The sequence below is a fragment of the Bicyclus anynana genome, chromosome 9 (genome assembly GCF_947172395.1).
Source record: "Bicyclus anynana chromosome 9, ilBicAnyn1.1, whole genome shotgun sequence".
Lineage (NCBI taxonomy): Eukaryota > Metazoa > Arthropoda > Insecta > Lepidoptera > Nymphalidae > Bicyclus > Bicyclus anynana.
The window spans coordinates 7,422,171-7,442,639 of NC_069091.1; the positions used below are offsets into that span (position 1 = coordinate 7,422,171).

General features: G+C 35.1%; 2 protein-coding genes across 3 annotated transcripts; one reads left to right on the forward strand and one right to left on the reverse strand.

The window, feature by feature from the left end:
* The first annotated feature begins 1,729 nt into the window (after positions 1-1,729).
* LOC112044852 (kinesin-like protein costa) lies at positions 1,730-9,511 on the forward strand. The gene is made up of 6 exons (XM_024080837.2): positions 1,730-2,293; positions 2,414-4,341; positions 4,659-4,877; positions 5,492-5,625; positions 6,358-6,478; positions 7,033-9,511. Exons 1-6 carry the CDS (start codon positions 2,017-2,019, stop codon positions 7,150-7,152), a joined length of 2,799 nt encoding a protein of 932 aa, XP_023936605.2. The 5' UTR covers positions 1,730-2,016; the 3' UTR covers positions 7,153-9,511.
* On the reverse strand, positions 9,375-19,166 carry LOC112044859 (T-cell activation inhibitor, mitochondrial). Of its 2 annotated transcripts, XM_024080848.2 has the most exons (13): positions 19,012-19,165; positions 18,811-18,931; positions 18,609-18,726; positions 17,483-17,618; positions 17,268-17,372; positions 16,562-16,679; positions 15,503-15,605; positions 14,188-14,279; positions 13,454-13,554; positions 12,570-12,716; positions 11,474-11,605; positions 10,773-10,917; positions 9,375-9,696 (listed from the first exon to the last, which is right to left on the reverse strand). In XM_024080848.2, exons 1-13 carry the CDS (start codon positions 19,032-19,034, stop codon positions 9,610-9,612), a joined length of 1,428 nt encoding a protein of 475 aa, XP_023936616.2. In that variant the 5' UTR covers positions 19,035-19,165; the 3' UTR covers positions 9,375-9,609. The 2 variants fall into 2 exon arrangements, with proteins under 2 accessions (XP_023936616.2, XP_052739614.1); XM_052883654.1 differs by lacking the exon at positions 11,474-11,605 and having other exon boundaries at positions 19,012-19,166.
* Positions 19,167-20,469: the final 1,303 nt, after the last annotated feature.

Consider the following 20,469-nt stretch of genomic DNA (forward strand, 5'->3'; position numbering starts at 1 on the left):
TCTTTAATCTTTTGGGGACGTACTAACGTCCAAGATTTGCTTATACTTCAAAAAAGTGTGCACGTATCCACGTACATACTGGGTGTAAGGGACATAATACCGAAAACTGCGTGAAGAGGTTAAATTTAGTTTCCACAACGATATTTTAAATAACAATTACGTGGGAAATGAGAAAATTCAGATTTTGAAAATTTTGAGCACGCAATGTACAGCGAATAATGCGATAACAACGCTCCGCAATCTACTGTGTACGTACGAGTAGGTACGTACGCATCGACAGCAAATCGGCTGGCTATACTTACCTATCTAATACCTATTTTTTATACTTTACAAGTTTTTAACTAGGTACAGGTAATTAACTTACTTCAGGTTGTTTCTCGTTTACGAGACGTTCTGTCGTCATAGTAGGTACAATATTCATGAGTACTGAATTGATTTGATCTAAGCATTTCAAGACTTCTCAGTCAACACACACAAACACACACAATACAAACGACACAATTGTATGAGTATTCGTTACAGAAAATCACTACTAACATAACATAGAACATACACAAAGGTTTTTGAATTTTGGTTTGTTTGTCAACAGACCGCCGAACACGAACTAAAGAAAAAATAGCGTAGCGTCTAGCGAAAGGACCTAAAGTTTCAATATTTTGAAAATACCTATTAACCACGCCGCGCGGCTTAGGTTAGAGAGAGATAGCAATTATTTTCCTCGGCACCGGCGGCGGTCGGCAATACAACGTCGCGCAGTTTGTTTGTGACTTTGTATAGATAGATACCTATTAGTCGTGACCTGCCTATTTGACCTCTTGGAAAACAGCTGATCGCGCGCATTTTGCAAATTAAATTTACATTGCTAGTTTTTGTTAAAATCTTGATTTGACGATTTTTATTAAAAATCGTATTGAGATAATGTTATCCATACCAGTGTTTGAATAATGCTACTATTCGTAAGATATCTTTTACGCTATAGAATAACGTGAGCATATGTATTGTATAACATTTTTATTAAAAAACTATTTTTTAAAATAAAATGATTATAAAATATTTCATTTTCCCATCTTTAAACTAACAACATATCAATTATTAAAGAATCATTCATTATCATTTATCGATAAGTTAACGCTCGATGTTATTTACCCATCCTTGCTTTTCATAGACAATCTAGCGTTACGAAATGTCAAATTGCCGTAATCGTAGTTAAGCTGTGCAAATTAATCTCGTTGTGATTTTGTTTTTCAGAAAATAAATGTGAATAAATCGTAAATTCGGTGTAGTTTTTGGTGTAATTCGTACTGTATGCGTATAATAAAGGATTTAGACACTTTGTTCTTTAGAAATTACGTATAACGTAAGTGAAATATGTGATTTTAGTGACAAGACGGGTTTGTTTTGGTGATAAGACTTCTAAGAAAATTTTCGGTATAGTTGAATACATTGCGATTCACCGCAAATGTGGTAACATACATTGGTGGTAACTATTTTTTTAAGTGTGAGTGTACCTTGGTTTATCTCGTCTCCATCAAAAAATGACTAACAATTTTGTTGGTGAAAAGGGTGCGCTGAAACTCCATAGTTAATTACCTACATAAAATTATAATGTACTTGTACCGAATCGTAAATCTATGGTTAATTAAGTACTTTAATGAAGTCGGTTAAAAAGCAATTTCTAAACGACAATTACATAAAAAATATAAATTATAAGAGCCAAAGAAATGTGATTATTCTTTGGTATATTCTAATTAATCTGTGGCCTGAGTAAATATGTTCCTTGATCTGTGGTTATTTACAAAAAAAAGATGTTTGTCTCGATTGTGTCAGTTTGTGTTTATTAATTAATTTTAGTTTCTGAGAATAAAATAAAGCTAAAGAATCGAATTTTACATGGAATGTCAGTATTGGCTTTATATTTTATAATAAATGCACAATGAACTTTATTTTATTATGTGAAAAACAGTACGTGAGAAGAAAGTGAAGATTTGTAAAACTTCTTCGTATAATAACTTTACAATGGATATACCAGTACAAATAGCCATTCGGCTTAAACCTCCGAGTCTTGCAGACTCATTACAGTGCATATTTAGTAATCCAGTAACGCAAATTGTTATAACAGAGAGTGGTCAAACGTTTCACGTAAACAGAGCACTGCCAGTAGATTGCACACAAGCCCATCTGTTCAATTCTTTTATGATACCACAAATAAATTGTTTTCTGGATGGTTGCGATACGTCTGTTATTGTTTTCGGGCAACCGAAGTCTGGTAAAACTTACACCTTGTTTGGCTCAGGTGAGTTTGACATTTATAAAATTAATATTACTTTGAACTATATTCATCATTATCATTTTCAATGAACCTATGTTCATTGCTGAATAATTGTAATTAATCGTTGTTATTCTTGATTTTCAGGTTTTGAATGTATCCACAGTGAATGTGATCAAGGGATAGTTCCCAGATTTTTATCAGAAATATTCCATAGACTGGGTCAGATGCCAGAAAGAGAGTATATATTACACATTACATGGATGCAAGTAGTAAATAATAACATATTTGATGTTTTGGGCGCTGGTTTGGTGAGGTGCACAAATGTAGAAGAGGCTTTCCAGTACCTGCAATTGGGATGGCGACAGAGATGTCTCGGAAACAACCATACTGTCTTCACCGTTAGTATGGAACAAAAATGGGTGGGAACTAACGGTATACTCAACCACAGAATGTCTACCGCCAGCTTCTGTGACTTGGCAGCTTATCCTGAACCAGGCCTATTTGCATTAGAGAATATTATAAAGGAACTAGTGTCTGGAAATCCACCCAAACAAATAAACTATGATAGATGTATATTGACCGCTATGCTAAGGGACTCGTTTGGTGGGAGAGCATTCACTTGGGTCATAGGATGTATTAGTACAGAGCCTGACGATTATCAAGATACACTGAAAATTCTCAACTTATGCTTGTTTTGTAGAGGTATCAAGAATTTTGTAACTGTAAATCTGTTTGCTGACAATAACACACCTGTGTATTCGGACAAAGGTGTTTTACCAACAGACAATGCATTCAATTTACAATTTGCTACTACGCAGTGGATAAAGCTAGTATCAAATGCTGAAGGGCTTTTTAATAAAATTTTACAGTCAAAATCTTTGTCTGAAACTGATATGAACCAAGTGAGTGAATGGCTGTTTTTGAAGGCTGAGTGTGATGAATGCTTAAATAGTGATATGACTACTGACAATAAGGAAACAGGTACTAAACAAGGTCTACCTAGAATAGCAGAAGATACAGAACCTAGTGAGCCGAGTGAGTCAGATGTTGAATCTGACAGCGAAGATTCTGACTCTGAGACAGTTTTCCAAGATAAACTTGAAAAATTAATGGACTATTTCAGAGAGAAAAATGATCAATTATTTGCTGACAGGTGTGAAGAATACTTGAATCACATTGACTCTGATGATATAACTATTTCAGAAACTAGTGGATCACAATCATTACCTATTATGACATCACAGTCTAATTCTGGGCGCAGAAGGACTATCCAGCCTGGAGAAAGTATCTCTGGAGCTCAGTTGGAGCTTCTAAGAAAAGTAGCTGCTAAAGCAATTTCACCAGAATCTCAGAAAATCATTATAGAATCTCACAAAAAAGAAATAGACCCTGAACCAAAGTTGATTGAAAGAGAACTACTTAAGATGATTGACTCTCCAAAAATGAATGAAATATGTAAAAAGTATAAACTAACTAAAGAGAAATACACACAAAAACAAATCTTAGCTAGAAAGTTGTCAAAAGAAATCAGTAGTAGTCAAACACAGCTGAAAGAACTAATAAATCTTTGTATAGCCAAACAAAGGTTGATTGATGATCTATGTAAGACATCAGAAAAAAACAATAAGGCATATCTAGAAAAAGTTGACATCAGCTTAACAGAACATGATACCACGAGAGAAATCAAAAGACATGAAATAAATTTAAAAACTTATAAGAAACAAATAGAACAAATTAAGAGGCAAATTAAAAAGGATGAAAAGCGAAAAAATACTTTAGACATAGAACTTCTTAAAGATAAGTTAAAATTAGATGAGCTGTCCGAGTCTTCTGTTGATACGAAGGACAGGAAAACACATTCAATAAAACATTTCACTCATAGGATATCACAGTTAGATAGTATTTTAAAGGAGAAAAATAATGATCTAGCAAATTTAGATTTATCAAAAGAAAAAGAGTTGATGTTACGAAAAGAGATAAAAAACTTACGAAAAACAAGAGAATGTTTACATGAACAACGCTGTAGTTTAGGCCATAAGAGGAAAATGTACAAATCATTATCAGACTCTGAGGTAAGAATTGAATCTTCTTGACAATGTCTCTATAATATTTAATTACTAGCTAACACCTGTGACTTTGTCCACGGAAGTCTAAATAGAACAGGATGGTATGAGTACCTTGCCAATCTGCAATCAGTCCTAAGACTAAAAACAAATGTGTGGCGAATGTCTTTGTCTTGAATAATAAATACTTGTGATGAATATTGTGCTTATTTGGATAAGGAATAGTGTTTATAAAAACACTGTCCCAAACTATATTTTATATTATTTTATATATTTACAATATTTTATATTATTTTATAAACATTATTTTATATTATTAATTTCAGGAGCGCAAGATACTTGAATGTGAAGAGGCAATAGAAGCAATTGACACTGCAATAGAATATAAGAATAATTTGATATGTGGCAAGTCACCGTCAGCCTCTCTGTCCGACTCACAAGACAACAAGGACTCCAGGAGTAGAGGGGAGCAAATGTTGATGGCTAGACTGGATAAGTTGTCACACGATGAAATGAAGACATTATTATATAGATATTTTCAGAAGGTAAACCATATTGTGAACATAATTAGTATGTAAGTAAATGTAAACAATTAGGTTAATGGTGTCCCTATAGCTGAAATTAATAACTTAATCACAGGTTTCATAATACAGACAAATTCCTTGTCAAATTCACAATTTTCTTTATATCACATATGCTCGTAAAGTATCTCTTATTTCATCAATTTCAATATCATATGGAAATCAGGCAAAGATGCAAATTCATTTTCAGAAAGTGTGTTTCCTCTTAACGTGTTATAGAAAGAACATCGTATGACATACGTGCTCCTTGATAATTCTCGCCTACGGCTCGAGTTTGCAATATCGCCTTGGCTGTAATTTTCACTTATATCATAATGTACTATTATTTTACTTAATGTGTACTGTGCAGCTTAATTATCAACCATGCTGGGATGTGTTTCTGTTTACCTCTCAACCAAATGCATCATGTTCAGAACAGACTTGAAGATTAGCACTTTTTCGTTGTTATTGAAGGTATGCAAGTGTCTAAATGCACTTTAGGAAATGACTTCAAGTTAGCTTTAAAACGTTAACCCACACATACTAAATAATAATCAAGTAAAACTTACATATAAATAGATCTGTCAATTGTCATTCAGGTGGTTGATTTGCGAGGAGCATGTGCGGCCTTGGAAGCAGGCGCGACCGAAGCCGCGGAGGAGGCCGCGGCGTGGAGAGCGCGCGCCGCCGCCGCCTGGCGACACGCGCAGCGCGCGCGCCCTCTACCGCACAGGTGACAACACAGTATTAGTATAACTTAGCAAGTTCTTTGATGACACTCTCATGATATGCGGGCGACGGGGGAACGGACTGCGCGGGTGTGAAGTCGTGCTCGCGGGGTGGCAAGAGGAAGGACTGTGCGGGTATGAAATTGTGCGAGCGGGGCATCGCTACCCCCAGCCCGCGCGGTCCATCGGTAGTGTTACGAAAGAATTTGCCAAGCTGTTCGTAACACTTTTTGCTTTACAGTCTAACACTTAAATGTCATTCTATTATTTGCCTAAATTTTGTTGACTATGACATTTTGTATTATTTTTACAGAATGTTAAAACGCTGTAATTGCACTATAGTTGTATGGAGCTGGTTCAAAGGAAATTCATTTTTTTAAGGAAAACAAAAAACGTAATCAGTTATACTTGGTTCTAGGCTCTTGAAATAGGGCTGTCCAACATAATGTTGTAAATTAATGACATTTATCTCTCGTTTATTGTAACTTACGATTAAATGCATTCAAAAAGGTTGTACACCTTTTTGAATGCATTTAAATTAATACCTATTTTTAATGTTAATTTTATAACTATTCATCGTAGAGTTACGTGACCCAGACCATTTGAAGCAGTTTTTTTCTCTGATTCGAACAGTACAATATTTTTTTTTTTCATAGTTTGTGGATAACAACAATTTCGCTCTCTGCCGTCGATATTTAGATTTATAGATAAAAGAACCACATTGGTTTGGTGAACAGGTGTCTAGATGGAGGCAACGCGGAGCGGGCGCTGATGCTCGGCATGACGACAGACTCGGAGACGTCGGACGACGCGATGCGATTGGTGGATCGCGTGCGGCAACTCGCCAGGAATCCACCGGTAATTATTATTTTTTATTTTTCATTAACCGACTTAAACCGACTGTATTTTTTTAATGTTTTTTATTAAACAATCATGAAAATTCTTTTTTTGTTTGTAAAAGTATAGTATAAAATTGATCCCATTTAATTTTCATGAGAATTGGTTATACTACAACTACAATATCACAAACTTTACCTCTTTATAGTATTAATTAGCGGACGCTCGCGACTTCGTTCGCGTGGAATTCAGTTTTCACAAATCCCGCGGGAACCATAGATTTTTCCGTGATGAAAAATAGTCTATAGGTTAATCCAGAGTAAAATCTATTTTCATTCCAAATTTCAGTCAAATCGCCGATAAATTGACAAAGTTTCATACAAACTTTCATCCCCTATTTTATCCCCTCGGGGGTAGAATTGATCAAAATCCTTTCTTAGCGGATGCCTGCGTCATAACATCTACCTGCATGCCAAATTTCAGCCCGATCCGTCCAGTGGTTTGGGCTGTACCTTTGAGTTTTATTTATTTAGATGTAGATAGATAAGTTATAAAATTAATATTTATCCTTTCAGGCTCCGGTAATTCCCAGACAGAACCTGAGACAGCTCATGCCCGCTACCAACATACCAGTGGCGAAAGTTACAAAGGAAAAGAACAAGTTGGTGATCGTCCAACAGAACAAGAAAAACTGATATTGGCTCATCTTTTTATGTTTGTCGCTCAACATTATTTTAGTTCTCACCATATATTTATTTCTACTTCTTGTTTTCGACCAGATTTATTTCTTTACTAGTAATATGCAGCAATCTTCGTTGCTTTGAATACGAGGTGTATTGCTCCCGTACAAAAACATACTCCTGCAGGGAACTATTAATAATAGTTGCAAAATAGTGTGTTGCAGCGTCAGTGCAGACTAAAATATTTCTTAACATGTTCAGTGGCGTGGTGGCAGATTTTAACTAGAGTATGCACTGTACTTACAGATTATACAAAATAGGTTCTTAATGGAGTATTTAGGGTAGACAGAGCATTTTTGCTTTGAATACGAGGTGTATTGCTCCCGTACAACAACCATATTCCAGCGGGGAACTATTAATAATAGTTGCGCAATTCGGTGTGTCGCAACTTCAGAGCAGACTAGAATATTTCTTACTATATTCAGTGGCGTGCACAAGGCTTTTAATTAGGGTATGCACTGTAATTACAGATTATACAAAATGGCAAACTTCTCCCCGGATATAGGTTCTTAATCGAGAATTTAGGGTAGCCAGAGCATTTTTGCAACTATGAAGTATGAAGTGCACGACATTGATAAAGACAAGGAAAAAAATTACTATATAGGGGTAGAAAATTTTAGACTATATAGGGGTAGGTTTGATGCGATATTGTAATCATTCGGCATTCTGTGATCAGCTATATTGAAATTTTCAAGTTACTAGAATATTCTAATCACACAAAGATTTTATGTGAGAGACATAATTTATTAGATTTCTTAAAATAAAATTCCAATTTTCCTTCAAAAAAGAAATTTTAATCTTTAGATTTTCAATATAATAATTGTGTACTTAGTATTCTTTGAAAGAACACGGGCCCTTCTTATTGGCGATTTAAAATTATATATGGTGGAGTTACGAACATTGATAGTTAAAAGAATTGTTACGGTCTTCTTTGGTTAGGCGTAACTAACGGACTCTATCAAGTTACACAATTACCCGGCTTTCGTATTATCATTAACCTTTTTACAATGGCTATTACAGGGGCCTTAGCCATGTGCTTCGATTCTCTTTCTACAAACGCTAACGCTTCGAAAACTAACAAAATGTATGGGAATGACAGACACGATCGACAATTTGATCACGTGACCGTCGATAGTGACTGGCATTCGCATATTTTTTTTAAGTTATCAAAGCGTTAGCGTTTGTAGAAAGATAATCGACGTGCCACATAACTACAAGCCCAGGACCATAATAGAAAAGGTGAGCTTAGAACCACTATGGTGCTTCTATGCGGGTTCTTTAGGTCGATAATATTTAACTGTGTAACAATCACTCAGATATTAAAATGATAATGACTGGGATCTATGCCATAATGTAAATGAAGAAGAATACAAAATATATTCTATTTATATATTGAAAGTATCTAATTTTCTTGATTTTTACAAATAAAAAGTATTAAAAAAGTCATGCTCATTGTTGTAGCATTTGTTATTACTGCCAGTCATAATATAATCATCGAATATACGAATTTAAATTATTAAGGGTCAGTTTCACCTTCCGATAAATGTCAGATAATCTATATTTTGCATCGATCTCCAATTAAAAGTAGATGTACAATCAGCGACCAAAAAACGTCCCCATTCAATGAGTGCCAAACTCAACTTCTTGGCACTCAATTCAAGTAATCGCATTTGCAAATTCAACCTTAAACTCAATCCTTAAGGTTGAATTTGCTCTGAATTTGGGATTATATTGAATATTGGACTATATTTTATCTTATAAAGGCCTTCAGGTATAATTTTCTTTACCAATAATTCTAAGACTGTCTAAGCAAAATTGGCCAGTTTTTAAGTGAAATTTTCTACATGATTATGGGTCCTTTTATTATAAAGGTCAATGATGTTTTGTCACTTTTTTTACTTTATGTCCAACTAGCACAGTTTCCATTACCGTGGGAATACGGGGATAAAAAATAGCCCTCCTTATGTTACTCCTTGATAATGTAGCTTTCTTTTAGTGAAAAAAAATGTCGTGAATATGCTATACACGTACACTGCAATATCAGACCCTTATCTGAAGGTGGTGAAACTGACCCTTGTTGTGTAGTTCTGAATATTAGAAAATAATTTGATATTTAATGTGATTAATATTTAATGTAATTATTGCATCAATTGGAAATATAATTAAAACTATTGGAGCTTATTAGACTGATTTATTGTACCTATTTGTAAATGTTATATTATAAGCTATATACATAATATTTTGTTTTTAATTGAATTAGACATTTCATCACATCTGCTAGTTACTAAATAAACTTAATTAATATTCGAATATTGTAATAAATTCTCTTGTATAGACGATGTAAATATGTATTAGTAATATTTCGATTTTGTCAATAAACTCATTATCTTGATAATAACGGTGTTTTTATTGTCACTTGAAATTCCAAGGTATACACAACACACCCTCTGATAGCACGGAATAGTAGTGTGTGACGTACAAAATGTTTCCATGTAGTTTCTGAAACAAAACCATATATTACTTAAATTAAAATTCTTGAAAAATGTCCTCTTCCATGGGCGTAGGTACGGGCAGGGGGAGAGGGGCAGCTGCCTCCCCCCCCCCCTCGCGATTGGTTATTTTATTGGCTATTGTAATTGTATTGAGGTTTTTCGTAACAAATTAGTGCTTGGTTGCAATGCAATCATAAATGTTTATAATAAATAATAAAAATTTTAATAAAAAAAATTCAACCGACTTCCAACTCAAAAAATAACTTTAACTAAAAAGCAAAAAATAACATCCTACCTATGTGCTACCTTCTGATCAGTTTGAAGGCGGTGCCAAGCCAGTGATGTTTTAATTTAAAGAATTTATTTTTATTTTATTTTAATTTAACAGTGATGTTTTAATTTAAAGAATTTATTTTTAATTTATTTTAATTTAAAAATTTTAAAGAATTTTCAAAATCGGTCCATAATTGACGGAATTATCGCTGGACATACATAAAAAAAAAAAAAAAAAAAAAAAAAAAAAACATACATACAGCCGAACGTAGAACCTCCTCCTTTTTGGAAGTCGGTTAAAAACTACCACATGAAGCAACTGGTATGTCTTTCAAAAAGTGTAATAAAGTATTTTTTTTTATTTTATTGTACAAAATGTGTACATAATTAGGTACATAAATAGCCATCCTCATAAACTTGACGTTTTTGTGAGGATGGCGAGTTCACCATTATGCTAAGTTATAAAATTATTAATATATGTGACCGTTTTGTTTCCACCTACACTAAGCTATGTAGGTGTGCGAGGACGATGCGCCGGCGCAAAGCAAAGACGCGCAGCTCGAGCTACGAGTATGCGATGTATCGATAGTAGGCATCCATAGCATAGCACAATCTCTGGTGGAAAAGTACCCGTAGTAATGTGGCACGGCGATTCTCTTTCTACAAACGCTAACGCTTCGAAAACTAACAAAATGTATGGGAATGACAGATACGATCGACAATTAAATACGATCGAAAAATAAGCAAAAATTTATTTTTTCTTGAGTTACTAATTCTTCTGTAATTCGATCTACACTCAAAACAACTTACCATTCCCACTTTATCTATTCGAGTGAGCAGTCTCTGACAGCACATGATCATTAGCCCAGGAGTGATGCTGTCATCCTTTTGCAGCTCTAACAGGCCAAATCTCTCCTTGACTTCTTTATGGAGCGCCTTTTCCACGTGTTTATTACTATAACAAATGTGAGACCATATCAAAGACTAGAGAAATCACATGACCCAATATATACGGGTATATTTGTGTTTTGTGAGTCGTGATAGCCCAGTGGATATGACCTCTGTCTCCGATTCCGGAGGGTGTGGGTTTGAATCCGGTCCAGAGCATGCGCCTGCAACTTTTCAGTTGTTTGCATTTTAAGAAATTAAATATCACGTGTCTCAAACGGTGAGGGAAAACATCGTGAGGAAACCTGCATACCTGAGAATTATCTTAATTCTCTGCGTGTGTGAAGTCTGCCAATCCGCATTGGGCCAACGTGGTGGACTATTGGCCTAACCCCTCTCATTCTGAGAGGAGAATCGAGCTCAGCCATATATGGGTTGATAACGACGAATTAATAATTATAATGATTCGAGATTTAGGGTATCGACATAAATTTCAAAGGTCATTAGGGGACAACTTATAAAAATGAATTTAAAAATGGAACAGAATGGCAAATTTTAATATCCGCCAATGCTCGAGCCGTCGGCCGGAGGTTAGTATCTATCGATAAAAATAATATACTTACATGCTATATTCTGTGAGAAGTAACATGGCCTCGTCGAGATGGTTGGCCATGAACGGGATGAGCTCCTCCGCTGGACAAGAGGAGGGTGTGATGAACTGCCCCGTGGGAGACACCATCAGAGGGCCCGCCTCTCTGGAATATCATCAGCTGCTGGGTCAAGGTTTCTTTTACAGTTACTACTATTATAGAATCAGGTTACATCATCATTATCATCATTATCAACCCATATTCGGCTCACTGCTGAGCTCGAGTTTTCTCTCAAAATGATGGGTTAGGCCTATAGTCCAGCACGCGAGCCTAATGCGGATTGGCAGACTTCACCCACGCAGATAATTCTCTGGTGTGCACGACGTTTTCCTTCACCGTTTGAGACACGTGATATTTACTTTCTTAAAATGCACAAACCTGAAAAGTTGGAGGTGCATGCCTCGGACCGGATTCAAACCTACGCCCTCCTGAATCGGAGGCAGAATTCATATCCACTTAGCTATCACGGCTAATCAGGTTTATTCTCTACAAGAATATTTAGGACTGGTTGGCCATGTCTTGAACGTTCGTACTAAGTAATTTAATTCTGGCACCACTTGATCTTAGCATCTCTTATGACAATATTCAGCTGACTGTTGAGCACAAGTCTCCTTTCAGAATAAGAGGGGTTAGGCCTAGTCCACCACGCTGGTCCAATGCGGATTGGCAGACTTTACACACACAGATAATTAAGAAAATTCCCTGGAATGCAGGTTTCCTCACGATGTTTTTCCTTCACCGTTTGAGACACGTGATATTTAATTTCTTAATATGCACATAACTGAAAAGTTGTAGGTGCATGCCCCAGACCAGATTCAAACCTCCACCCTCCCAATCGAAGGCAGAGATTATATCCACTCTGCTATCATGGCTCTATGTAGTATCATCATCATCATCATATCAGCCGATGGACGTCCACTGCAGGACATAGGCCTTTTGTAGGGACTTCCAAACATCACGATATTGAGCCACCTGCATCCAGCGAATCACTGCGGCTCGCTTGATGTCGTCAGAATATCAGAATAATAATCAGAATAATCTATGTAGTATAGAAATAGATAATACTTACGGCTCAACAACTATTTCGTATTTGCTGAGAGATTCTGGCACAGATTCCGGAATTTTCCTCCCATGCCCGTAAAAGTCTCCTATTGATGTAATTAATTGTCTAAGATGGCTGCAATATTGAGCTGCAGACACTTTCGGCATGAATTTCCTAAACAAACGAAGAAATTATCATACATTTATAGGTATACTAGCGGACGCCCGTGACTTCGTCTGCGTGGAAATCAACGTAAACTTACAATACCTATTTCACCACTTCAGAAATTGAATTTCAAAAATTCTTGTTTTACATTATATTTCGTATTTATTTATGATTTACAAAACAAATTTTTGAAAGTGTAACTGTGAAAAAGGATGACTTTTCATACAAACTTTCAACCCCTTTTTCACCCCCTTCTCTTTTTATTTTAGGGATAAAAAGTATCCTATATTCTGCTCCAAGGTTCCATTTATCATAATACCAAAATTCATCTAGATAGGTTCAGCCAGTTAGCCGTGAAAAGGTAACAGACAGACAGACTTACTTCCGCATTTATAATATTAGTATAGATATGTCACTGTAAAACATGAAGTAACTTATTTGCGTTGTTTTAACTTGTATGTTAAATAATAATCATATAATCACACTACTTAGCCCAAAGGTAGCATATACTTAGAATAGCTGATTTTAGCAATAATAAAACTATATACTACATGCAATGGTTGTAATGGTTTCGAACCCATACAGGGCCCTTTGTCATAAGCATCGCATTGCAAGAACCAGCTCATGACTAAGGGCCCCATTTGGGTTGTACTAACTAAACTAAACTAGTCGGGCATATTCCGACCTTATATCACGTGAGTTTTAGCCGTGTTTCATAATCAATTAATATTTCATTGTATTCTTACCTCCTACATATGTGTATGTCCCTTAGTATACTGGATAAGGCTTTCTCATATTTTGGAATCTCTATTAAGGCACTGTCTTCTTGACTGACTTTCTTTATTAACTGTAAAATAGAAAGCAGTTTTATGTTTAGTATCACTGTACAATGTAATCCTTGAAAATATTTAACTTATTTATAATCAGAATAAGTAATAACATTGTCCTTATATGCAATTTTCATGAAACAAAGCCTAGACTTCACTTAACCTACCTGTGAAAACCGCAAGAAAATCAATTGAGTAGTTCCCGACAGACTACTGGTCGAAAAAAAAATTCAGAAGTTTTTTTGTGTAAAAAAAGTCTGGTTAGTAACAACTTTTGTTACTCTACCCTCCTCCCAACTTGTATCAATAACGAGGTTATTAAAAGCTGTTACTAATCAACTGTTTTGTTAACCGTTGCTTAATTAATAGTTATACAATTTAACAGCCACATTGTCCCACAAATTGCGTGGTACATTATCTCGTTCCGACGCTCAGAAATTTTCCTTTTGGTAACTCAGTTAGCTACCAGAATCAAGAATTTTCGTTAATAAAAAATATAGTTAATCATCAAGATGAACTCACGAAAAATTACCTGGTTAGTAATCAGGTGTACAAAATGTTCTAGGGATCCCTGACTATAAGTATGTATAAGTAGACATTTGGTTTATGCTTTCTTATTATAAAAACATAGAAAAGATAGATAGATAACTCACAGAAAGCCACTCATTTCGGACGTCAATAATATTAAGATACACATCACCATCTAAACTGACTCCAGTGAATTGACCTAACGCTATTGTTCTAGCTGAAAAAAAAACAAAATACCAACATCAAATACTCATAGTATTAAAAAAAAAAAATTACGGAAGGGTAAGGGTTAGGAAATATGTTCATTTTCAAAATGATATATAAAAGTAGCAAATTATAAGTTATATAAAGAAGTGCTATGTAAATTAAAATTATAATACTTAACAAAAAAACAATCTCTTCTAAACTTAGCCTTACTTTTACATAGACATTCAAAAGTTTTTGTTAACCTGGTATTTTGAATTTTGATTAATGTAAAAATTTAAATTAAAAACCATTATAGTGAATGTATTATTTCAAAACTAATAATACTAACTATTTCAAAATTCTAAATTAGTTTATTTCAAGTAGGATTAGTTTACATAAGCTATTTTGAGACGTAGTTTTCTGAATGGACTTGCCAATGCACAACTTTAAGCAATGTGTTAAAAAACATTTACTTAGTCGAGGTTACTACACTATTGATGAGTTCCTTAACGACAAAGGTGCTTGGAGGCCATTGGATCAGCTTCCACCTTCACACAGGAAATAAAACTATAAGAAATTGTAATTTAATTGTTATCAAATGTAAATTGTAATACTGTATGACTTTTTCAAAAGAGCAACTGTTGAGTTTCTTGCCGGTATCTTCTCAGCAGAACCTGCCTTCCGAACCGGTGGTAAAATCTTTACAAATAGTCAACTGACGTGTCAAAAGTGCTTGTAAACTGAGCCTACTTGAAATAAATGAATTTTAAATTTTGAATTTTTGAATTTTGAAATGTTACTAGTAATAGTTCAGAAAACAACGATTACGAGATTACGCGCAGTTTCCGTTCCTGTGAAAATACGGGTATAAAGCCCATGTTACTTGGTGAAGTTGTAGCTTTCTAATGGTGAAAACATGTTCAAAATTTGTTTAGTAGTTTTCGAGCCACGAACAAACAAACAATCAAATATTTTATTTTTAATAATTTAACTAGCAGACGCCTGCGACTTTGACTGCATGGAATTCAGTTTTCACAAATCCCGCGGGAAGCGTGGATTTTTCTGTGATGAAATATAAGTTTCCTACGTGTTAATCCAGAATAAAATCTATTTCCATATCAAATTTCAGCCAAATCGCTTCAGTAGCCGCGGAACAAAGGAGGAACAAACATACACACTTACACACAAACTTTCGCTTTTATAATTATAGTGTGATTTAGATGATAAAGTAACATAAACTAAAGTATCACAAACCTTTTAAATTGCCCATATGTTTAGTATGCTGCGATGCCATCGACGCAAGACTTTGAAGAGCACCTCTAATGTGACTGATATTCCATCCACTGTCATACTTAACCTAAAAATTAAATTTGAATAGTTAAACAGGCCTTGTGGGCTTTTGGACGAATTAAAAGTAACAGCCAGACTTGGTTTTTTTCATTAATATTTACTACAATCTCATTTGATGGTAAGTGGTGATGCAATCTAAGATGGAAGCAGGCTAACTTGTTAGAAGGAGGATGAAAATCCATACCCTTTCGGTTTCTACACGACATCGTACCGGAACGCTGAATCGCTTGGCGGAACGTCTTTGTCGGAGGGTGGTAACTAACCACGGCCGAAGCCTTCCACCAGCCAAACTGGGCCATTTTAGAAAACCTCAATTGGCCCAGCCGGGGATCGAACCTAGGACCTCCATCTTGTAAATCCACCGCGCATACCAATGCGCCACGGGGGCCGTCAAAAAATAGGTTTCAAAGTCGTCCAATTGACTTAACTTCATTTCGTCGCGTAGCAAACAACTAAACTTATTTTAGCATAATAATACCTGAATACTGTCTACAATGTGCTCAGGAATTGTAAAAACTAACTTAGCGGACATCTACTAACTATAAACTACCTCCCTGCCAAATTTCAACTTTGTACACCAAGCCAATTTTGAGATTTCGTGATGAATGGTTTGTGACATATAATTTTGGTAAACATTTTAAAATATAAGTAGAGACCTTTTCATGAAAGAAGTCCCCCAATCCAAGATCCAATTTCTACTATATTTTATTAGTATATGCTACAATCACCCGCGACTTCGCCCTGTTGGAGCTCTTGGACACTCAATAATAATTGTCATATTATCACAATCAGTTTACACAAAACCTTGACAAATTATGTTTAAGTAAACCTTCCTCATGAATCAATATATTGGTTAAAACTACATGAAAATCTGTTCAGTAGATAATTGATGCAAACAGACTGACTAAGTTATATAAATGTTTAGATTACATATAAAAATATACTCATGTAGGCTTTACCAACTTCTTTTATACCATATGTTTTGCAGAGTTTATTTATAAGGGTTTTAACTTGATCTCGTGTGGCTCTTGTAGATTCATATTTCTCTTTCGCGACATCACTATTTTCATAGATCCATTCTCTGAAACATTTAGTTTATGTATTAAGATTGTTCAGTCTCAGATGACTATATATAACTACTCAGCAGCTTATCATAAAGTTTTGCATAACAATAAGTTTAAGATGTGTTTTTTTTCTGATTGTGTGTCATAGGCTCCTTAATGGGACCTCAGCGCAGAAGCATTGCCTGTTGGGCCCAAAGTCAGAAGTAGAAGAAATGGGCAGAACAACTCTCTAAGAGGGTCTCTTCTGAGAATCGGAATTCAGCTTAAAATGTGTGCTATAACCATGAAATATCTCGAGATGAGAGAAAGACAAATGTTGACCAACAGTGGAAGAATCACAATCTCTTCATCCCTTTGCAATGGAAGAGAAATCGATATTTTTGTATATGCCGCTATTATACATATACGTTCATCTTTCTCTTGTCAGAGATATGTCGTGGTGTGCATCTTGTGCCTAAACAGTAGTGGAAAAGAACTTAAGGTGTATATTTTTATATTTTTATCCAGAAAAAGTTGTTCTCAGAAGAAAAAGCTACATGGGAGTGAAGCCAATTGTTATGAAATTGTTATAATTTATTAAAAAGAGTAGGTTTTGGTGTACATACATAATATTGGTGATGGCCTTTTTTTCTTCAACTTTTCTTTTAATTTCTGCTGCTTTTTCAAATTCTGTTGTGTACTGTTCATAGGCTTTCGAAAAATCAATATTTCTGTAAATTTAAATAGAATTTGAATTAAAATTGAATTGGTTAATAGATTAAAAAATATATTTGCACAAATTATACTAATCTTCTATTTTATAATAAATGGCTGAAAATACCTGGAATGTGGTTTAGGTGAACTCTTTGGTAGTTTATCTACAAAACTTGTTGATATATCACAGGCATTTAAGATTTTCACTATTGTCTCTCTCACGTCTCTGCTGTTCAGTTGTATGTTAACTAGTTTAAAATTACCTAAAATTTAAATTTCACAATTTATGTGCGTAGATCTTTTAAGAGTGAGGGCACATGAACGGTGCGGCGCCGCAACGTTATTATGTCGCAGTGGCACCGTAGTAGCGTTGGACAGTCTGTTAATAAAGTAATTTTGTGACGCATAAACAACTGAGCGGTGCCGCTCCGACGTCGCAACGCATTCACCCCTCCCCGCCTCGTCTCGGTGGTTGCAAGTCCGGTGCGGCGCCGGAGCGCATCGTGTGACATGCCACAGATATTTCTATGTAAGACGATGCAGCAACACCGCTACAGTGCCGCACCGCCGCCGCAACGCATCATCAGCCCCCGCTCTAAGAGGTGTGCCAAGAGATGTATCATAAAGACAAAAAACATATTATTGACAATTAACGGCGGGTCGAAAATATTGCTAATCAGCATCACAAAGAAAGATAAAGCTAAAGATTTGATTTGGCCATTATTGGTTGCATCACAGTGCATATTTATATTTTACAAGGTGCTAGGGAGCATTTCCCATAACTTCAAGGTGTTAATGAGTCCACTTATAGGGGCCAAACTGCATAACTACAAAACTTTTTATGTTCTTATACAAAGTAATTCAAATAATTCCGTAACACACACCTTTATTAATCCTTGCATTTTAATGTTTGGGTAATATCTTATGATCTATTTACTTACAAAAGAAATATTATTTACCTACTCTGAAAATATTAATTTTAGAACACTTGATCTTTGAACACATTGACATTTGAACACACAACAATTTTAATTAATTTTGAGTAAAGAACCCCAGAGTTATGGGAAATGCCATCCAGCACCCTGTATTTCAAGACGGTTCCATCTATGAATATTTCAAAACTCAAATCCAATCTGTTGTCCACATTTTATACAAGTGTCATACAAAACTTACAGAATTTAGACCTGCATACATTGCATACAAAGTATTTTTTGGATTAAGGTACAAGATAAATAAGAAAATAAAGTAAATACCTTCTGGCTTGTCCTTTTGTCTTAAATAGAATGGAAGAGTTGGTACAGACATGTTGTGACTAGATTGCTGAGCTTCTATTAGAGCACTTAGCTGTTGCAGAGAATTTTCATTAATTTTCTGGAATATAGAATATTATACAATCTTTATAGATTTGTCCACACACTAAAACTATATAGGTAGGTACTTATATAATTAACTTACCCTTTGTTCTGGGTATTTTCCAAATAAATCCGGGTGAACACTAAAATAGAAAGGTCTTAAAGCAGTGGATATTTCTGCCGAACTCAGGGATCTACAAAGAATTCCTCCTACACAACAACATCTAAAAAGAAATTTTTTGGTTATATTTTTGAAACTAGTAAATTACCTATAAATCATGATTATTATATATAAATAGCATACTGTATCTTCAGGCGGCAATACATTTTGTACAATGTGTTGTTTTAAATTAGAAAGGAACGAGTTGCGCACTATTTTTTTATCAAAAACATGTTTTGTATATTTTGTGTGCCTTCTCTTCTGTACTTTGACAATTTACCAACTGCCAAATTGACGTTGACAGCGACACTGACACTTGACAATACAAACAATTTGACGTTTAGTCATAGACAAGAGTATTTTGTTTTACTGTTTTGAATTATTATGTTTTTATTCCTAAAACTACCGCCCATTTTTATTTGTTCTTCAGTTAAAAGTATTTCATTCTCTCGAATTCAAATTTAGATCTGGCTGATATTTCGAAATTAATTGCAATAACTAATTTGTGAGTTTAATTTACTTCCTAGGCTTGCAAAAATTTACCCGATTTGGTCAAATAGGATAAAAGTTTAAAGTAGTACAAAGGGACTATAGCCGGTAGAAATACGCCTTAATTTTGTCTCAAACTTCTAATGCCAGTTCCAAACATCAAAATGCATGATATGATGGTAAATTAAACTATTTTTTTAAGGTAGTAATGTCCTAATAATTAGGTAATATAATTAGCTTTACGTTACAGCTACACAAAACTTGTTGTTTCTTGTCAAGAACGTGAAACTTTTTCAGAACAATAGGTTCTGATATAATGCAAAGGAATACCGACATTGATCTATCTTGTAAGAATCACTACTTGTACATAATTATGTTTTTTGTGGTACCACCTAAAATAGGTCACCATTATGTACTGAAAATAAGTTTCTATTCTATTTTGAGTACCTACCCATTTACCAAACTAAAGTTATTTTGGTTAAAGAGCCCTTTGCAAGTATCTTGGAAATCATCCCTCCTAAAATTAAATAAGGGTTTGCACTATTACATTATTAGTAAGTAAGAAGGTATAATATTTTAGTTTACGCACTTACATACTTACCTTATTTAATAACACAGATTTTGAATTTTATCTAGTTTATACATTTTCTTGTGTTTATATTTTCGTATTTGCACGTGTAGTAAGTATGTGTCACAGAATTAGAATTCTGATATAGATATTTACTAGCATATCTACTGTTCTGTTTGTAGGTACGTTTAGATTCTAAAATCAACTTATTTTGCTATGTTAATACATTTATGTTCTGAAGCTGTTTGAGCAAAATATCTAACCCACCTCAACACAGGTTGGAGGTTAACGTTTGATAGAGTAACAGGTGAGCATTGGATTAGCCGAGATTAAATCTGAAGGCTGCGCGTGCGGCGTGCGGCGTGCGACGGTGCGCGGTGACGCAACGCTAGCGCGCAGACGCGGTAGCGCCGCCGCGCGTCCTCCGCCAGCCTTCAGCGCTTGCCACTTGCCGAGCTGCCTCGTAATAATTGTTATAGAGACGAGTTCAGTAATTAAGCGATAATTATACCAACAGAGTGGCGGCAGGCGCAGGGCGGCAGACG

Bases quoted from the DNA above. Each gene is read 5' to 3' on its own strand.
- LOC112044852 (XM_024080837.2), top strand. From the start codon at position 2,017: ATGGATATACCAGTACAAATAGCCATTCGGCTTAAACCTCCGAGTCTT. The intron at 2,294-2,413 runs GTGAGTTTGACA...CTTGATTTTCAG, and splicing joins TTACACCTTGTTTGGCTCAG to GTTTTGAATGTATCCACAGT. The intron at 6,479-7,032 runs GTAATTATTATT...TTATCCTTTCAG, and splicing joins AACTCGCCAGGAATCCACCG to GCTCCGGTAATTCCCAGACA.
- LOC112044859 (XM_024080848.2), bottom strand. From the start codon at position 19,034: ATGTATTGCCGCCTGAAGATACA. The intron at 17,373-17,482 runs GTATTTTCAGCC...TTAAATTTACAG, and splicing joins TCACCTAAACCACATTCCAG to AAATATTGATTTTTCGAAAG. The intron at 9,697-10,772 runs GTAAGTTGTTTT...GTTTTGTTTCAG, and splicing joins GAATAGATAAAGTGGGAATG to AAACTACATGGAAACATTTT.